Source organism: Austrofundulus limnaeus, unplaced genomic scaffold (assembly GCF_001266775.1).
Source record: "Austrofundulus limnaeus strain Quisiro unplaced genomic scaffold, Austrofundulus_limnaeus-1.0 Scaffold1454, whole genome shotgun sequence".
NCBI classification, from domain to species: Eukaryota; Metazoa; Chordata; class Actinopteri; order Cyprinodontiformes; family Rivulidae; genus Austrofundulus; species Austrofundulus limnaeus.
The window spans coordinates 34,639-36,118 of record NW_013953856.1 but is presented as its reverse complement, the minus strand read 5'-3'; the positions used below and the strand labels follow the sequence as shown (position 1 = coordinate 36,118).

At 33.6% G+C, this 1,480-nt stretch overlaps 1 protein-coding gene across 1 annotated transcript in view; it reads right to left on the bottom strand.

Annotated features, from left to right (window-relative positions):
• Nucleotides 1-1,480, bottom strand: part of cd2ap (CD2-associated protein) — a gene marked incomplete in the record, with an annotated part of 49,417 nt that overhangs the window by 18,681 nt on the left and 29,256 nt on the right. The window contains 1 exon segment of the mRNA XM_014032448.1: nt 841-964. Coding sequence (XP_013887902.1) covers nt 841-964 — 124 coding nt within the window.

Here is a 1,480-nt window from a genome sequence, read left to right as displayed (position 1 = left end):
CATTAAATTCCAGTGAAATATATTTATGTTTGTGGTTGTAATGTGACAAAATATGGAAAAGTTCAAGGGGTATGAATACTTTTGCAAACCACTGTAAATGTGCTCTATGCAGAGGTTTTTTTATAAACACCATAGTGTGTCACATTGTTGATATAATGTTTGTTTTTGTCCTCATCTGTCTGTGGTTTTTAGGTTTTATTTTAAGCCTTGCGCCTCCTCATGATGTTTTCATGAAGATGATCCTTGCTCTGTGCAGCGTCTGTGGCTGCATGACCTAAAGCACCTGTTCTCCTATGTTTGTTATGTTCGGTCTTCTTCTGAATGAGTGTTCTGAACTGCAATTTCATTGTGCTCTGTACAATAACAATAAAGATTTATCTTATCTTATCTTATCTTATCTTATCTTATCTTGTCTTGTCTTATCTCATATCTTATCTTATATTATCTTATCTTAACTCTGCTGTGGGCACTAATGTCCAGTTAAAACAAGTTTGTATTGTTTCAAGGATATTGTTCAGTGTTTTTCAATAAAACTAAATTGTAATATTAAAAGGTAGATTGTGACCTTATAACATCTGACTGTCAGCTATTTAAAAAAATCAGAATCGGCAGGTCAGACTTTTTAAAGATCAGGGATTAGCCAGAAAACTGCAAAACGCTGTATGATACAAAAACATAACTGCAAAAACAAGCTTAAGAAATAAAATAATGATAAAAATACCTATATTTCTTCCTATTTTAATTACACTATTATATGTTCAAATAATTTTTAGACATGCCGTTTATTTCTTGTTGCAGTTATGATTTGAACCGTTTGAATAGTGGAAAAAACAAACTTACTTGAAACTTTGTGTGTGACTAAGAAGCTTCTCTGGCTTTTTGGGTGGAGTGGGGACTGGCTTCTTGGCTGGGGGCATTGGTGGGGGAGGCTTATTGGGTTTGGTCTCTGGAGGGGTCTTGTCAACTGAAACAGGAAATGAAGAAAGAGAGACAAGATACAGTATATGATTAAGAGAGAGAAAACTCCTGCATGTGAAATTATAAAGAGATGGACAGAGAATATTTGAAAGTACCTGTGACATCAATTGTTTGTAATAAATATTAATGTATTTTTGGGAAGATAACATTGATTAACACATTGCAAAAAAGTTTCTCACCACTGAAATGTTAAAGGGATCCCCGATTAGTTGTAACATTAGACTTTATTTGATAAACATATATTTTAACTGCAAACAAAATATAGTAAAAATATTGTAGGATGTTTAGTTTTTATCATTTTTAAACTGAAAGTTAAAAAATATATTACACAGGCGGGGCCATTTTATTTAAACACAAAGCATTCTGGGTAAATGATGACATCAATTAGGTCATCGGTGCGAGGCTGTTAGCGAGCTATATCCACCCTGAAGGTTAATCTTGGACAATATCTGATGATCGACTCTTTAAAATGAAACCAGAGAGCGTTGACAGAGAGGAGAAG